At 39.6% G+C, this 16,392-nt stretch overlaps 1 protein-coding gene across 1 annotated transcript in view; it reads left to right on the plus strand.

Annotated features, from left to right (window-relative positions):
* Positions 1 to 16,392, plus strand: part of LOC136874117 (brefeldin A-inhibited guanine nucleotide-exchange protein 3) — a 428,916-nt gene that overhangs the window by 20,965 nt on the left and 391,559 nt on the right. Inside the window, exon 3 of the mRNA XM_067147676.2 lies at positions 668 to 801. Within this exon, the coding sequence (XP_067003777.2) occupies positions 668 to 801 (134 nt within the window). The remainder of the gene's footprint in view (positions 1 to 667; positions 802 to 16,392) is intronic.

A 16,392-nucleotide genomic window follows, 5' to 3' on the forward strand; every position in this document is an offset into this window, starting at 1 on the left:
GAAGATGCTCTGCTCCATGATTATACGTAAATATTTTTCTCCTTTGATATACCTCTTCACTTTAGTATAATGTTACCTTCCTTTTATTTATTTCAAACTGTTTTGGGTTTTTAAAGGTAACGCCACGACAGTGGAACGTCATGTGTGATGTTCCGGTGTAAAAGAAATTTAATAACTAAATGCTACCCTCATGGTAAACTGTAAATTGTAATGGTTGTTGAAATAATGCCGTCAAAATTTTAATGGTATATTGGCTATTGCTTTATATATGAAATTGCAGCTAAATTGTTAAGTAAAGTTTAGGATTACATTGACTTCGCTTCTTCAGTATTACCAATACCTTCCACCGCCTGGATATGGATCCCAGCCGCTTCCCGGTTATCCTTTCTTAACAGTCATGTTGGTTAACCAGTTTGTTTTATTTTTTTGTGATTTATGTACTTGCAAATTTAGTTTCGTACATGTTGACATGCCTAGTGTAGAGTACTTTTGGTGAATGCACAAGCGTAGCAAACATTTTATCTTCATTAAACCTATTAATTGTAACCTTACCCTTTGGAGAGGTTACAGATATTGTCTGAAAATTGTAATCTCTGATTGAAATGATACAGTAATTATTTCTAGAAATAGCACACCGCAGGATTACATTGTTGTTTTTTACTTCCAGAGTTTCTAGAAGCTCAGCAAGGCTTACTGAGAGACCCAGCCCATGAACTGAGAGCTAAATGTCTCCACACTCTGCAGCTATGTGTGGAGACCAAGAGGAGCAAGTTTGTCGCATATGGCCTGACAGGATTGCACGTGAGTATTATTTTTAAATATTTATTTTTCCAGCTAAATCTGCGTGATATTTTGAAATTGATATTTCCTCTGGCTCTATTTAATAGTACACCATAGCGAATTCTTGAGTGTGGAGCATAAATATTTTACATATAAGCCTGATTATATATGATCTTGGAAAGCTACTTTTAGGATAACTAAAAGTGGGATTTTATTGGAACTCTGTCGAGTAACAGACCGCTGTGTTTCAGTTAGTTTCTTTTTTCTTTTTGTTAAACACTAGATGTACCACCAGAAATCTCTTGCATGCTGACATGTCAATATGGAACAAATACGAGATTCTTAAATTGTAACTGTGCAACTTGGAGTGCTGAATAGAATTTCTACCCCTAAGAAAAAATCAAACTACCTCTGCTGGGTTTTTAATGTACGAGGCTGATTGTATACTACTGCAGTTCATCAATCCAGTCCCAGATTTATGGCAGAGCTCAGGATGAAACCTGCACCAACTGGTGGCAGCTGCTATACTAAACTATAGACCATGGCAATAGACAGGACATGAGAACTAAAAAAAAAAAATTGATAGTAAGGGGTAAGACAACTTATCACAGTTTTTCTCTGGTCGTACATGACTTTGGTGGTGACTGGTAGTGTAGTAGTTGTAAAATAATAATAATTATTATTGATTTAAGCCCACTAAGGAGCGCTGGTGACTAGTTCTTCCTCGATGCTCTTCTTTGTTCCCAATATCTCTTGAGCCCTGCTGATAATTTCTCCTTTCTCTCCTGTGAAAGGGGCTTCCGACTTCTAGGAACTCTAGGTGGTGGGGTCCAAGACTGTACCATAGCACAAAATTTGGAACGATCTTCTATATCAATATCTGAAATCCCAGCCGAATCCAAGTCCTTCTGTACTTCAATAATCCACAAGCTTCCAGTCTTGTAGCTTTTATCCAAAGAAAAGTTCCTCTTGGTAAGCCTGTTGCTGTCCATTCGTTGTAGGTGTCCGTAGAACTTAAGCCTCCTACGTCGCATGCTGGTATTGGCTGATTCTAACTGTCGATAACAGCTCAGAGTTCGATTTAAGTCTGTAGGTTCCATCTGGGAGCAATCTCGGTCCATGAATTTTCCTGAGGATACGTCTTTCGGCTTTCTCTAGATCATCCATGGTGCCTTTTTTGTTCATCAGGAGGGTCTCTGAGGCGTACAAAAACTGTGGTCTGACGACAGTTTTGTAATGACAGATCTTAGCATTTTTCGAAATGCATCTCTTATTGTAATGGTTGTGGGATAGTTGGTACGCTGCATTGAGTATGTTACACCTTTCTAGGATGGATGTACCGTCTCTACCATTGGGGTGGACCCATTCACCAAGATAGCGGAAGCGATTGACTTTCCCAATCGTTCCATGTATGGTCGTCAAAGGGGGGTTTCCGGGATGCCGAGTCTCAAAGTACTTAGTTTTGTCATACAATATGTGTAATCCAGCCTTCACCACTATCTTGTCCAGGGCTTCAATAGCAATGACAGCATCCTTAGAGTTGTTGGTTAGGATTGCAATGTCATCTGCGAATGCTAGGCACCTGATCTCAATCTTTCGGGTCCCGGCTCCAATGGCAACTGGTTTGATTTCTAGATTCCTCAGTGTACATTCCCAGTTCTTGATGACTTTATCAAGCACTAGATTAAACAGAATGGGTGAGAGGCCCTCACCCTGTCGTACTCCAGTTTTTATCTTGAAACTCCGAGATAGTTCTCCCCTGAACTTCACCTTAGATGTTGTATCCGTAAGAGTCTGTTGGATGAGGGTGCGTGTGTTGTAATCAACACCTCGTTCTTGCAGTACGGAGAAGAGTGTCTGGCGGTCGATGGAATCATAAGCTTTTTTAAAGTCGACGAAAACCACAGCAATGTTCATACTCCTTACTTGTTTTAGTTGGAGAATGGTTTTTAGGTTGAAGATCTGCTCGGTACAAGACCGTCCCCGCCGAAATCCTCCTTGATATTCACCAATCGTTCGATCACATTGGCTTTCTACATTGTTCAGTAAAATCCTTGACAGCACTTTGTATGCTACTGACAGCAGAGATATCCCTCGGTAGTTGTTGACATCACTGCGGTCACTTTTTTTATGTAAAGGGTGTATGATAGCTGATTTCCAGTCATCAGGGATCCTGCCAGTCTCCCAGCAGTCGATCAAGATCTGGTGTATGGCCTCTGTGATCGTATTTCCACCTGCTTTTAGAGCTTCCGCAATGCCGCCATCTTCCCCGGGTGCTTTGCACTTCTTAAGATGTCCGATGGCATTAGCAACTTGCTGCATTGTTGGTGGGTTAGATGGGAGGTGTATCTATGGAGGATCTTCAACAGGTAATCTTTCCGTGGGCTCTTCGCAATTGAGCAGCTGCTCAAAGTAGTTTGCCAAAAGTTCCACGTTCTGGCTGTTACAGGTGACCAACTCCCCGTCTGTATTCTTAAAGTGAAGACATTGTGGTTTATAACCCGAAAGTTCCTCTTTGAAGGCCCGATAAAAGTTTCTGGTGTTGTACGTTTTGAATTCTTCATCTAACTTCTCCAGTCTTGACCGATCGTAAGATCTTTTCACACGTCTGATGGTCTTACTCGACTGTTTCCGCATCATTCTGAAATTCTCCCAGTCTTCCTTTCATTTAGTCGAGTACCACTTCGTCCACGCTGCGGCGCGCTCATCAACTGCAGGATCGCATTCAGTATTCCACCATCTATGTTGTCTCTTCCTTCGAGGTTGTCCGAGGTTATTGGTCGTTTCGCATATGGTGGACTTCAGTTGGTTCCAATCTTTCATATCTTTTTGCAAGATGTCGGTTGCAAAACGTTGTTTATTCTCCGACAGGAATTGGGGATCAATCCTTGGTGGAACTGTGGTAGAAGGTATATTTCGTATGGTCAGTAATCTGGTTTTTGTGTGAAGCCCTCAACGGAATCTACAGCAGAGAAGATGGACTTCTGAATGGTGGAGATTGCGGAAGAGGCAGCCCAGTGCTTAGGGAATAATATATGTACACTTGGCATCAGCAGCGTCTGTTTCCCATGTCAGGGGCGGCTGCAAGGGCGTCTGTTCCCCATGTAAGGGGCGGCCTAAATAATTGCTGGCAGTAGCTCTAAAATGCCTTTGGGAGTGGCGACCCCATTGTAATCAACGCTCCTGAATAAGATTCGGAGTGGCCAACCCTGAAGGCGTTTAGCCTTCACCCCTAGTAAAATAATAATAATAATAATGTTATTTACTTTACGTCGCACTAACTACTGCTTTTACGGTTTTTCGGAGAATCCGAGGTGCCAGAATTTAGTTCCGCAGGAGTTTTTATGTGCCAGTAAATCTGACATGAGGCTGACGTATTTGAGCACTTTCAATTACCACCAGATTGAACCTGCTAAGGCCAGCATCTGAACCGGCTGAGCCACTCAGCCCGGCAGTAGTTGTTAAATGTTAAAGCAGTCTGATAAGGGTTTGGGTTGGATTTAAATTAAATTTTGGTGAATGATCAATAATCAAATCCTAAATATAATGCTAATATTCAGTTTAACATAAAATCAACAGTAATGTTATAGTTAATTGCTGAGAAATAGCTGTGCGGTGCAGAGCTGTTAACTGATGATGACTTAGATTGGCCTTGTGTATGCACTGTGTAAGTTTACTGATAATTCTATTCTAAAGTTACATTGATGAACACCTTATACTGAAAATGAGATTTTGATAGTGTGAATAGAATTTTACACTTTGCAAACCTGTTTCGCTAACATATGCAGTATGAAATCTTGGTCGTCGGTGTATAAAAGTGCAGGCTATTAATATAGAGAAAAAAGGTTGGGCTGAGTAGCTCAGCCTTCGGACCTCAAGTTGTCAGACTTGATCACAGCTCAGTCTGATGATATTTGAAGAGGCTCAAATACATTAGCCTCATGTTGGTAGATTTACTGGCACATGAAAGAACTCCAGCAGGGGAAAGGTTCCAGCTCTTGGATGTATCTAAGAACTATATTAGTAGTTAGGACATAACATGATGATATTATTATTATTATTTCCGATGAGGCCTGCTAAAGACCACGTTCCAATTTCAGTTCAGTTCTTCATACTTGGTTTTCTCCTCCATTCTTTCCAATATTCTTTCATCCTTTCACTATGCTGTTTCTTTCTGTCCTCGGACCACTTCGCACCAGGTTTCTTGTTCAGCCTTCCTTGAAATCCTTCCATACTTACTACCCTCTTTCTAAAAATCTCTGTCTGTAGTTAGTTCTTCTGTTATATTATTTCTTTCTAAATCTTTCTGTACTTCTTGAATCCAGGTAGTTGTTGCCTTTTTGTCCCAAAGGTACTTGAAAATCCTTTTTGTTAAACTGGAATCATCCATTCTGTAAATATGTCCAAAAAATTGCAATCTCTTAGAAGTGAAGCTTCCACGGTGTGAAGAATTATTTAATTTATTTTCCGGGTTGAACCGTGTTATACGCATATCACGTACAGTTTGCCGACGTTTCGAATACATTGCAGTATTCTTTGTCAAGGCGACTGAAATACCCCTACTCGATCCGAGGTAATCAGTCTCCCAGGCAGAAATTACACTACTAGAGTTTCCTTGATCTTGGCCTTTTATATCGTAGCCTTTCTGGCTGACGTAAGCTCTGGCTGTCTCGCGAGACTTCCGGAAAGCATATGTCACAGCCAGGTAGTGGGGGGCTGTTATGTAATGGGGTTGCGGCCCGTGTGTTTATGTTGTGGTCTGTATGTCTTAAACTATGAATGATAGGCATCCAAGAATTACTGATTTTGTATCCTTCTTCTAAATTTATGTTGTTTGGATGTTTCTTGATTTCGATAGCCTCGTGGATTTTCCTTTCCAGATTCCAAGGGATTGCTGCTAGGATCTTGGTCTTGTCAAATGATATTCCGTGCCTAGTTTCGTAGGAATGCTTGGCTACTGCTGAGATATCTGTGATTTGGTTCTTGGTGTGACGGATATGTTCTTTTAGGCGGGTGGAGATCAGACGTTTTGTCTCACCTACATAACAAGCTCCGCAGCTACATACATTCAATGTGATACACTCCAGGGGCCTGTAATTCTATTGTGTCTTTTACTGGTGGTAGATAACGGGCTAGCTTACGGTGAGGTTTATAGATAGTTTATATGTTGTATTTGTCCAGTATCTTGCCGATCCTGTCTGTAGTGTTTTTAATGTATGGCAGTATCGCTCTTTTCTGGCGGGTCAGTTCTTCTTTCCCGATGTTTTCTCCTGCGGCGGCCTTTTCTTTGTTCTCTTCTGATTTTTTAAGGACTCGTCGGATGTTATTGAGCGAGTAGCCATTTTTCCTAAGGGTTTCCGTGCGGTGTTCTTTTTCTTCCTCGAGGTGCTCTGCGTCAGATATCGCTATGGCCCTGTTCACTAGTGATGTTAGGACAGCCTGCTTTTGTGATGGGTGATGATGAGACGAGGCGTGTAGGTACCTGTCTGTGTGAGTGAGTTTCCTGTATACTGCGCGACTCAGCGTCCCATTGGGGTTACGCATTACTAGCACATCCAGGAACAGTAGTTTTCGGTCTACTTCTATTTCCATGGTGAACTGAATGTTTACGTGTATGCAGTTGAGATGGTCGAGAAATAGCTGTAGGTTATTGCTCCCGTGAGGCCAGATTACAAAAGTGTCGTCCACAAAACGGAGAAAACATTTCAGTTTCAGGGCAGATGTAGCTAAGGCTTTCTGTTCGAAGTGTTCCATATACATGTTTGCTATTATTGGAGAGAGTGGCGACCCCATCGCGGCCCCTTCTGTCTGTTCGTAGAACTCTCCGTTGAAATAGAAATAAGTGGCGCTAAGGCATTCTTTAGCTGGTGTTGACAGGTCTTCTGGAAGTTTCTAGCGCTCACGATAGGTCGCAGAGGTATGCCTTCTTTGTGGATTTTAGGCAGGCCATACAATTTTGGAGGTATCGGGTCCGAGGATATCAGTTTCTTCTGTATTTCGTCTGGGATACTGGAATTTTTTACTAGTGTGAGGAGTTTGTTCTTAATGCGGTTGGTGGGGTTCCTAATTTTCCTGTATGTAGAATCGGTGAGTAATTGTTCTATTTTCCGAGTGTAGTCTGTGCATGTCATTATCACTGTAGCATTGCCTTTATCTGCGGGTAGGATAATTGTTTCCGTATCTTGACGTTGTGTTTTTAGGGCATGAATTTCTTCTTTAGTCAAATTGGATGGCGGCGGCTTTGCGGATCTCAGTAGACATGATATATCCTGTCTGATCTCCTCTGCAGATTTGGTAGGAAGGTGCCGGATTGCTAATTATTTCTTCTACCGGTATACTATTCGGAGCTACTGCGTAGTTGAGTCCTTTTCTCAAGACCGAGGTAGTAGGTTCACTGAGTGGCTTGTCCGTGATCAAGGCCACTCTAGTAGTGTAATTTCTGCCTGGGAGACTGATTACCTCGGATCGAGTAGGGGTATTTCAGCCGCCTTGACAAAGAATACTGCAATGTATTCGAAAAGTCGGCAAACTGTACGTGATATGCGTACAAGTACAACACGGTTCAACCCGGAAATTAAATAATTGCAATCTCCTTTTTCTTATGGTTTCTGTTATGTTTTCTATGTTCTTGTATATTTCATCATTAGATCTTAATTTCCATATTTCTGTTGTTTTCACAGGGCCTAAGATTTTCTCATGATTCTCCTTTCTAGTACCTCAAGTTTATTTAACTCATTGCGGACCGCGGCCGGCGTAAGACGTTTAAGCTTGCTCCTATGCTGCGGGCCGTGGACAGCGTAAGACGTTTAATGTTACGCGCGAAGCAATGCTGTTTATATTCGTCATCTATGCATTCTTACACCTTAGTCAGCGTTACTGGTTGTAGCAGGAAGTTGGTTGACCTTCTCGAGATAACCCTCGCGTTGAGTGGGTTCATGTTTATCTTAGCTGTTTTAGCGGGAATATCTGAGCACTGAGCACTTCCTCGCGCGTCAAGACGGTACTTGAGGTTCCAATGCAGTGCGTGTCGTTCTTGCCGAGTGTAGTATAATGGCTTATAAAACAAAATTTCTTACGGAAAATTAATTATTAGATATTGTTCACAATGATTCAGGTGATGAAGTTATACCTGAAATACTCAGATAGTGAAAGTGAGAGTGACGAGAAAATTCCGATTCCTGAATCCGATAAGCCTATAGAGAAAGTGAAGTGCCTGATGCATATCATCCTAATTATTGTCCACCCGTTCCACCATTTACAGAGAATTCAGCTATAAACGTTCAAATAGAAAATAAGCAGGATATTTTGAGTTATGTGAGTATTTGCATGAATGACTAATTTTATCAGTATGTGTGTGAGCTGACCAATCTATACGCGAGTCAAGTGATAAGTGCGGTGCCCCAGTCTTTCACAAAGAAATCGATCATGCTATCATGGAAACAGTCCAAAATCCTGATATAAAAATGTACTGGACCGAAGACCCTGTTTTTCATACTCCGATATTTTCTAATACAATGTTCCGAACACGCTTCCTTCATATTCTTTCATTTCTTCACTTCGATGACAGTAATCATTATGCCGAAAATACAGATTGGCTGTATAAAATGAGACGTATTTTGAAACCTGTGACACCAGATATCACACCCTAAATATTTACTAGAGGTAAGCGCAAAGTATCATTTTCCTAACATTTATAGTTTAGAAGTAATTGTAAATTGTATTGAGTGATGCACGACAAGAGGGCCGGGCATGAAAATGGCTGGTCCAGGCATTCAAGTGTCCCGCTCAGAAGCAGGTACTGAACGTGCTAATCTATAGTTTAGTACCAGGCATTCACTTGCATATAGGCCTTCTGGTTTCACTACTGTAGTGTAGTGCCTTATTTTAAGATTTTTAGATAGGCACTTCTTGTTATAAAAATTCCATGTGGTACAATATGCTCTTTCCATCTTGTGTACCCATTCTTCTACTGCAGATTTGTGTAAACCATTTTCTTGAATTATTTTTCCCAGATATTTGAATTTCGTTACTCTTTCCACTGGACCAGTATTTGTTGCCAAAAATTTTGGAGCATTCTTGATGTTTGTAATAAATGTTTTTTCTGTGGAGATTCTCAAACCTGCCTTGTTGATTGTTTTTTCCAAGAGATTGATTTGTGTTATTGCACTTGTTAGGTTTTCTGATAATACAGCAAAATCATCTGCAAATGCTTTCTTCCCAAAGTTAGCAGCAAAATGTTATGTTCCTTAAGCTTTACATTCAAAATTCTTACAATTTTCTAACACAGTTGAATAGAAGGGGTGACAATCTGTCACCTTGCTGGACCCCTGTATTTATCTTAATAGGTTTTGATATCTCATCCATAAATTTCACCTTTGAAATTGTGTCAGTAAGTGTTTCGCATGTTAGGATTGCCACTTTAGTTTTCACTCCAAATTCACGAATTATTTTATCTATTGTTTCTCTATCAACTGAGTCAAAGGCCTTTTTAAAATCTACAAAATCACAATGTCCTTTGAATTCAATATCCAATGGTGAATTATGGATTTTAAATTAAATATTTGTTCTGAACAAGATCTACCTGTTCGAAATCCAGCTTGATACCCAGTTGCTTGTCAAGTGATGTTTCTACTCTATTCAGCAATATTGTATTACTATTACTATTTCTTTTCCCTGGCAGTATATGAGCCCACAGTGTGGATACTTCCAAAAAATCACTCGGTATTGACTATTCTGATCTGTAGAGAGTATTCCCTCTGGTTCTGTATCTGGGCAACATAGATGTCCTCCTTCTTTAATGTGGTTTCAGCTGTTTGCCAACATGTTGCTCTTCGCTCTCCTCAGTTTGTCATTTGTTCTACAATTGCAAGAGCTTCCTGCACAGGAAGATCATCATACCTCTTGATGTGCCCATATCAGCAGAGTTGTCTCTCCTTGACTTTTTCACCAATAGCAGTGATCCCAAAGGATCCTTGCATGTACTCATTCGGCACTTGATGGTTTGAGTAACACCTGCAAACCATGGCAGCACTTGCATATCTGTGTTGTGCATTTGCTGATCATGCATCTTCTGCTCTGCCCAGCATTCGGATCTATACATTAAGGGCAGGTCTGACAACCACATCGTAATTCTTCCCCATTATTCCTGCATTCTCTTTCTGTGAGCCTCCTTTCTTTCTTTCTTTCTTTCTTTCTTTCTTTCTTTCTTTCTTTCTTTCTTTCTTTCTTTCTTTCTTTCTTTCTTCAGTCCACTTCTTGCCTATTTTCAACTTTGGCTATTTTTGGAATTGCTGGAATGCTTGAAGTTTCTCCTGGAGAGGAACACATTCCTGGATGTCTTCATCTGTGATCCCTATTTCTCAAAGGTCTTTTTCAACTTTTTTGATCCAGTGTCTCTTGGTTTTCTTGTTTACAAAGTAGGAAAATCTCTGGTTGGTCAGTCTCTGCAAGCTTATACAAGTTATGTGGGCTTAAAAATTAATCCCCACTTTCCGAATGGTTTCTGTTATCCTTTCCACATTCAGGTACAATTTTTGGCTGACTGACTGACTATAGCAGTGGCAAAATTAGGGCTCGTGACCCTCTCTTACACTTAACCACTTAATTTACAAATAATACATATATAAAAGAAATGTACAATTCTATTATAAAATCAAAGATAAGCTAAAATTTACAGATTTGGACAACATATAATGAAGATAGAAAGCAAAGTTCAACAGATGTTTAAAAAAAAATCCGGAGCATAAAGATAAAATAAAGAAAGATGAAGTCATAATGAAAAAGTAAGATACAAACTGAAAAATATAAGCAATGCATGAAGAGAACGTAACGCGTAATAAATGGAAATATAAGTATGGCCATAAAAAATGAACTATGTACATGAGTAAGAGGATAAATATTATGTACATTTACACTATAATAATAATAATAATAATAATAATCACAATCACACAACCTATCATACGTCACCATACACATGAAACAATCAGCCTTATTCAACAGGTAATCTCTACCTGCAGTCTTAAATTCTGATATTGAGTTCGAGTTCCTGACAGCAGCTGGGAGTGAATTCCAAACTCATTACCCAGCCACGATGAAGGATCTACTATGCATTGAAGAGTGGTTGATGGGAATAGCGAGGGAAGTACCAGATCTTGTGTTACAATATGGAATGAGGATAATAAATGGAATTTCGAAGAAATGTATTTGGGTAGATTTTCCTTCTGAGTTCGATATATCAACGTAAGTATATGGAATTTCCATCGCCTCTTGGGTTTCAGCCAGGAAAGAAATGTGTAGCTAGGGGTTATGTGAGCATTATAACTCAAGTTAATAAAAACTAATCAAAGACCGGAGTTCAATGTTCGTTGAAGTTTCATAGTTTGTTCAAGGGTCGCATCAACGAGGACAATGTTTCAGTAGTCAAGTATTGGTAGTATCAAAGTTTGGAGAAGTTTTATATTTACGTCTTGTGGCAAAATATCCTTATGTTGTTTCAGAGGGTGTTGCGTCGCATAAATCTTTCTACATGTATTTCTTACGTGTGCAGACCAATCAAGAGTTTCAGTCAGGGTCATGCCTAGGTTCTTCACTTCCTTACTGAACGGGATTTCTCTGATTGGTCCTAAGATCTTTTTCAGTATGTTTCTTTCTTTGACTTCTTACTTTTTAATCAGATCCTGCCTGTTCATTTCAAGGCATTCTGGTGCATACAGGACCTTTGGATGAATAACTGAACAGTAATGCGTAAGCCTGGCATTGGGCACTGATCTTTTGTTTTAAATATCTCCAGTTACCTGGTAGGCCACTTCTGTCTTGTTTGTCTTAGATTTGCGTGCTTCTTTCTCAGAGTTCTGAAGTGCCATCCACTCACTGAAGTACTTAAACTTTTCTGCATGTTTGATTTTCCCCTGTTCTACAATTAACTGTCTAGCAGGTGGCTTGATAAGGGGCTGCCTGGCCGAGGCGGTAAAGGCGTGCTCGGTTCGCCGGGAAGGATGTGGGTTCGAATCCCCATCAGGAAAAAAAAAAAATTTAAGAAAAGAGATTTCCACTTCCGGAGGTGCACATGGCCCTGAGGTTCACTCAGCCTATACCAAAAATGAGTACCAGGTTAATTCCTGGGGGCAAAGACGGCTGGGCGTAGAGCTAACCACTCTACCCCATCAAGTGCCGATGTTACGGATAGTGGAAGCCTTTACCTTCCACCCCTCCAAGGGTCTTCATGGCCTGTACGGAGATGACTTTGCTTCCTTTTACTTTAGGTGGCTTGATATTAGTTTTAAACTTAGTTTTTACAAAGGAGGTCTAGATGTCAGTGTTTGGTTCTTGGGTTTTAAGTTGGTTGATTTGTTTTGCAGCAGTATCTAGGGAATTGAAGAATGTCACAAGATCTGCAAAAAGCTAAGCAATCTATTATCAAATCAGTTCTTTTGTATCATGTTCTATTCTTGCTCATCTGTTTGCATCCTTCGCAGATATTTTTCTTCAGTATACATCGGAAAAGTAGAGGTGATAATCTTGTCTCCCTCCCTAACACCTGTCTTGATTTTGGAGATGTCTGAAATCTCTCCCCTGAATTTCACTCTGGAGGTTGTGTTCATTAGGGTCTGTTAGATGACTATGAAGATTATTATTAGTTTAGAAGTAATCAACCTGAAAATAATATTTGTGAAGGATGCTACGAAAAAAAGAAAAAAGGATCTTATAAAAAACACAGAGTGGGAATGTAGAAGCTAGAGGATAGTATAGAGAGAAACATGCTGAAATGTAATGGCTATAGAGATGGATGTAAGAAACACAGTTTCCAAGAGTAGTCCTTGAATGGGTGGTGAATGGAAGGAGGCAAAGGAAAAGATGGATACACAAAGTGAGGGAAGGACTAAAGAGAAGAATTGCTGATGTGCCAAGATAATTCAGAGAGGAGTGGTGGAAGAACAGGCAGAAATGGAGGTCACAGATCCATTGCCCTGCCCAATAAGGAGTTGGATCAAAAAAGAAGTAGTTCATGTAATCATTGATCAGCATAAGTGAGGAAGCTGATGGATTCCTGTTGAGAATCGCTCATTTTGTCATGGTGTGGACAGCCTATGTAAAGCAAATATGCAGCAACATACGGGTGTCTTAATTTATTATTCTACTAAGTTTCCTTGTAATTGATGCCTTCGATAGATACACCACATTCCATTTAAAACTGCAGCACCAAATTACTGTTTTTTAAGTTCATAAATCCAGGAGTTGGGCGCACTGCCCCTGTTGCCTTACGAGGTTCCAGCCAGTGATACTAATTCTCAGCTGAGATATTTGGTAATGTCCCATTGGGAACTGGAGTGGCATGCCACTCATCTTTCAAATAAGCTGAGAATGATTAAAGGAACTACGAAGGTGTGGAAGACTTCCGTTTGGGCTTCTCGGAGAGAAACAATGGTATTGTGTAGTCTTTGGATCAGCCATGGTACAGTGACGCACTCCTACTTACAGAAGGGAGAAGTCCCCACCACCAGTGTGATGTAGTCATCTGACCGTAGTATACATCCTTATGGAGTGCATGGACCTGGCCGATCTGCGTTGTAGTCTGGAACTTGCAAGTTCCATCTCCCTCATTCTTCGAGATGACGAGCAGTCAGCAGACCTCATCATCCATTTTATGAGGGATAGTACCCTGTTTTATCGTGTTTAAAAGTGAATTTTCTCTTTTTAATTTTTATTTCATTGTTAACTACATTGTTACTGTATTAACTCTGGTTTAGCCTGTCTTTGTGTATTTTTAAACTTTTAATTTGCATGAAATATATTATTTCACTTATTTGAATTGCTTTCAAAACCAAAAGAAGCCTCAGAGTGTTAAACAAACCCAATAAGGATGCAAGTTCTCCTGGTATTGATATTAATGACAGCTCAACGTTCGATGCTCCATCAGGATCCAGCAAGAGAACTAAAATCTACAAGACGACCACAATCACGACCACATTAGATAGATTGACAGGGAAAGTAGAAGAGTGTGTTGATTTGATGAAAATGAGGAATATTAATGTACTAGGACTGAGTGAAACCAAGTGGAAGGGACAAGGGGTCAGAATAACTCAGAGAAGGTTACCATCTATATTGGTCGGGAGGAAGTTCAGTTAAGAATCGAGTGAGTGTTATAATGGACCATTCAATGAAACAGCATGTAATAGACATAAACTTCAAATCTGATAGGATTATCCAAGTCAATCTAAAATTAAACCCTACCCAGAACATTAGTATCATTCAGTGCTATGCCCTGCAAGTAGGTTGTGGTAGTTCAGAGAAAGACCTCTTTGAAGAATCCTTGGAAGAGCCAGCCAGAGTTGAAGGAACCATTGTGATTGGTGACATGATAGGCATGGTTTTGAGAGTATCATGGGCACACATGGATGAGGACCAAGGAACACTGAGGGAAACAGACTCCTAGATTTGTGTCTGAGAAATATCATAGTTGTTGGTAATACCTGGTATCACAAACAGAAAAGTCACGAAATCACCAGATATGGATGGAATGGGCAACAGGAGCCCATCGTTGATTATATTATGGTAGATAAACATATACAAGAAATGTTGCTGGATGTGAAAGTGATCCCAAGTGTGTCTCTTGACAGTGATCATAGGCTCCTTGTTAGTTGTTTCAGGTTTAAAAAGTTGAAGGAAATAAGAACCATCCAAGACAAGAAATTAAAAGTATGGAAAATGAAGGATAAAGAGAAGACCACAGAATATCAAGAAAAAAATCCAGCAGCGAATACCAAAAACAGACACTGGAACAGTTGAAGAATGGAAAAATTTCAAGGAATGCTTGGTCAAGACAACAGAGGAGACGTGTGGAAGAACAAATGGAAGAAGGAAATGGAAAGAGACATCATGGTGGAATGATAAAACAAGAGACACAGTCCTTAAAAAGAACAATGCCTACAGAAAATATTTCAGAAGTCGTACAGATAAGGACAAAGAACTCTATAAGTTGGCAAAAAAATAATATATACAGGTTGTCAGAGCAGAAAAAGAAAAATGTTTGAATGAATGGAGTGGTGAACTAAATGAAGATGTAGATGGTAACAGAAAAGTGTTGTATGGAATGATGAAGAATAGGAGGAGGGACAAAGAGCAAACTAATTATCTGGCTAGTGATAATGGGTATCTGATTACAGATGACAGAAAGATCAAAGAAGAATGGAAGAATTATTTTGGTAAGCTATAAATGTGAATGATATCACAAACATTCCATTAGATAGATTAGTTAATGATGGAAGGATGGAAGACTATAACAGATCTGACATGGAATGATATAGAACATGCATGGAAATACATCAAAACAGGAAAATCTCCAGATATTGATGAAGTGTGTGGTGAAATGATCAGGTCTATGGGTGATACAGGAAAGCAGTGTATGTATAGACTTTTTCACAAGATATGGAAGGATGGGCAGATACCAGCAGATTGGAAAAAAGGTATCATTTCATTCTTTAAGAAAGGTGACAGGAAGAAATGTTCCAATTACAGAGGAATTACATTAATTTCCCAATTGGGAAAACTTCATGAAAGGATTTTAGAAAGGAAAATAAGAAATGATAAGTAAAATGAAAGAACGCAGGAAATGGAAAACAGTAAATACAGAAGAAGGAAAGCGTAACTACAGGAAGTTAAATAATGAATTAAGAAGAGAAACAGAAAAAGCAAAGAAGAAATGATTGACAGAAAAGTGTGATGATATAGAGCAACTGGAGAAAGAAGGGAAATATGACTTGATGTACAAAGAAGCAACAAATATAGTATTCAGAGAAAAGAGAAGGAACAACAGCAATAAGGAAATAGAGGCTACAGATGGCACAATGATATATGAACCCCAAGAAATAATGAAAAGATGGGAAGAATACATAGAATGGCTATATGATCGGGACAATCGACCAAATGAAGAAGACCTTGAATTAGAGGAGGAATATATGGTTAAAGAGGATGATAAAGGGGAAACCATACTGAGAAGAGAGATCGAAGCATCACTGAATGAGATGAAAAATAGAAAAGCAATGGGAATAGATGAGATTCCTGTTGAACTGTTAAAAGCGTTAAATAATGAAGGAAGAAAGGAGTTGATTGGATTATGTAATCAAATATACATGACAGGAAAATGGCCAAAGGACTTTAGTGAAATCATCTTAATCCCTATGGAAAAGAAAAAGAATAGCAAAAAATGTGAAGAACATAGGACATTGAGTCTAATTTTACATGCAGCCAAAGTCTTACTGCGGACGCTCAACAGAAGGATATATGGAAAGCTGAATAACTTTATAGGTGAAGAACAGTTTGGTTTCAGGAGAGGAGTTGGAACAAGAGACGCCATTGGACTTCTGAGGGTGATAGGAGAGAGGTACATAGAGAAAAACAGGAAGGTTTATGCTGTATTTATTGACCTTGAGAAGGCTTTTGACTGTGTCAGATGGGACAAATTGATGACAATCCTGAAGAAACATGGAGTTGATTGGAGGGATAGAAGGCTAATAAAGAATTTGTATTTAAACCAGAGAGCAAGAGTGAGAATAGGAGATGAGTTGAGTGAAGAAATTGAATTAGGAAGAGGTGTAAGACAGGGCTGCTCTT

This window comes from Anabrus simplex, chromosome 1 (genome assembly GCF_040414725.1).
Source record: "Anabrus simplex isolate iqAnaSimp1 chromosome 1, ASM4041472v1, whole genome shotgun sequence".
Taxonomy (NCBI): Eukaryota; Metazoa; Arthropoda; class Insecta; order Orthoptera; family Tettigoniidae; genus Anabrus; species Anabrus simplex.